Below are 1,389 nucleotides of genomic sequence, written 5' to 3'. Positions count from 1 at the left end.
GTGTGTGTGTGTGTGTGTGTGTGTGTGTGTGTGTGTGTGTGTGTGTGTGGAGGGGGGGTGTTATCGGTTTCTATTGTTCAGCAGCAGCTGGTGTGGAAGCAATTTGTGTGTGTTTATTTTATTTAATTTTGCTTTTCATGCCTCTCTCTTTCTAAGATTGCTCCTAATGAAACACAGCTCATTTTCTTCTGGAGAAAAAATGATCACTGGAGAATAATATTTTCCCACATACATTCTCCACACACACACACACACACACACACAGACAAACACACACACAGTCACCTACAAATTGAAGCTGCACTTTCTTAGTTCTTAACACTTCTCAATAATACTCCAATTCCTGATCGATTTATTTTTAAATCTCTAATTCCCAGCTTTTCTCTGCCTCCAACACGGACAGCTCCTGAGCATCACAGTATCAATACCCCCTCTTTCCTTCTCTATCCTAATTCAATACACAAACCAGCTTTGCCATTTTTAATCAGAAAATGTGCCTGCCAAGTGCAAAGAGAGAGAGGCAGCCCCAAAGAATATCAATCAAATGGAGTTTGGAGACGCTCTGCAAATAACTACATTTTCCATCTTGCAAACTAATATTTTGCTTTTCATCATTTACCCTTCCCCTGCCATCTGAAAAATATAAATAAATCTATAGATCCCATCTCAGCCCGAAGATCCAAAAAAAGCCACAGGCAAATAAATCCAATTGCAACAGTGGTCAGGTGCAAAAGAGAATACAAACCAGGGTATACACACACACATATGCTATCACCACCTCCTCCCACATTTCTCCTTTATTTTTATGGGTTTCTTTCCTTTCAGTTGGTTTTCCTTTTTCAAAGGCTGCTCAGGGTGCTTCTAAACCAGATTTCGCCTCACTCCTTTCCCAATCTATGTCAACTACCTGCAAAAGCCTACACCGATCCACAACAACAACAAAATCAAAAGAGTGGGGGGGAAACTCTGATAACACATAAGAGACAGGCACATTCCTTAGGGTTTTGCAAAATTCACCCTTCTCCATGGAGTGCAAAAGACAAATAAGGCAGCGATCACTTACCGGTGACTTGAAGATTCAGGCTGATCAGAGAAAATCCGAAGAGTAGAAAAGCCAGCTTTGGTACCCAAACCCATCCAAGACTATTCTCCATATTTCAACACACACCTACAGAGATTTGGGTCCTGAGCACCAGCAACAATCACACACACTGCCCCTTCTGCCTCCTTCTCTTCTGTTTTTTTTTCTCCAGTCCCCACTGACAAGGCTCAGCAAAGGGGGAGTTGGGGGATGTGGAGGGAAAAAAGTTATATTCAGTCCAAGAGCCGCCAAGCCTCCAGATTACGTTAGGAAACTAACTCAAGGAAAAGGGGGAAAGGTGGGGAACG

At 42.5% G+C, this 1,389-nt stretch overlaps 1 protein-coding gene across 1 annotated transcript in view; it reads right to left on the bottom strand.

Annotated features, from left to right (window-relative positions):
- The window catches only part of DCC (DCC netrin 1 receptor), a 902,832-nt gene extending 901,678 nt beyond the window's left edge, over window positions 1-1,154 (bottom strand). Inside the window, exon 1 of the mRNA XM_026649009.1 lies at window positions 1,064-1,154. Coding sequence (XP_026504794.1) covers window positions 1,064-1,154 — 91 coding nt within the window. The remainder of the gene's footprint in view (window positions 1-1,063) is intronic.
- Between the last annotated feature and the right edge of the window lie 235 nt (window positions 1,155-1,389).

This window comes from Terrapene carolina, unplaced genomic scaffold (assembly GCF_002925995.2).
Source record: "Terrapene carolina triunguis isolate 2854851 unplaced genomic scaffold, T_m_triunguis-2.0 Scaffold69, whole genome shotgun sequence".
NCBI lineage: Eukaryota > Metazoa > Chordata > Testudines > Emydidae > Terrapene > Terrapene triunguis.
The sequence above is the reverse complement of the archived record's forward strand: the minus strand, read 5'-3'. Positions and strand labels throughout refer to the sequence as shown.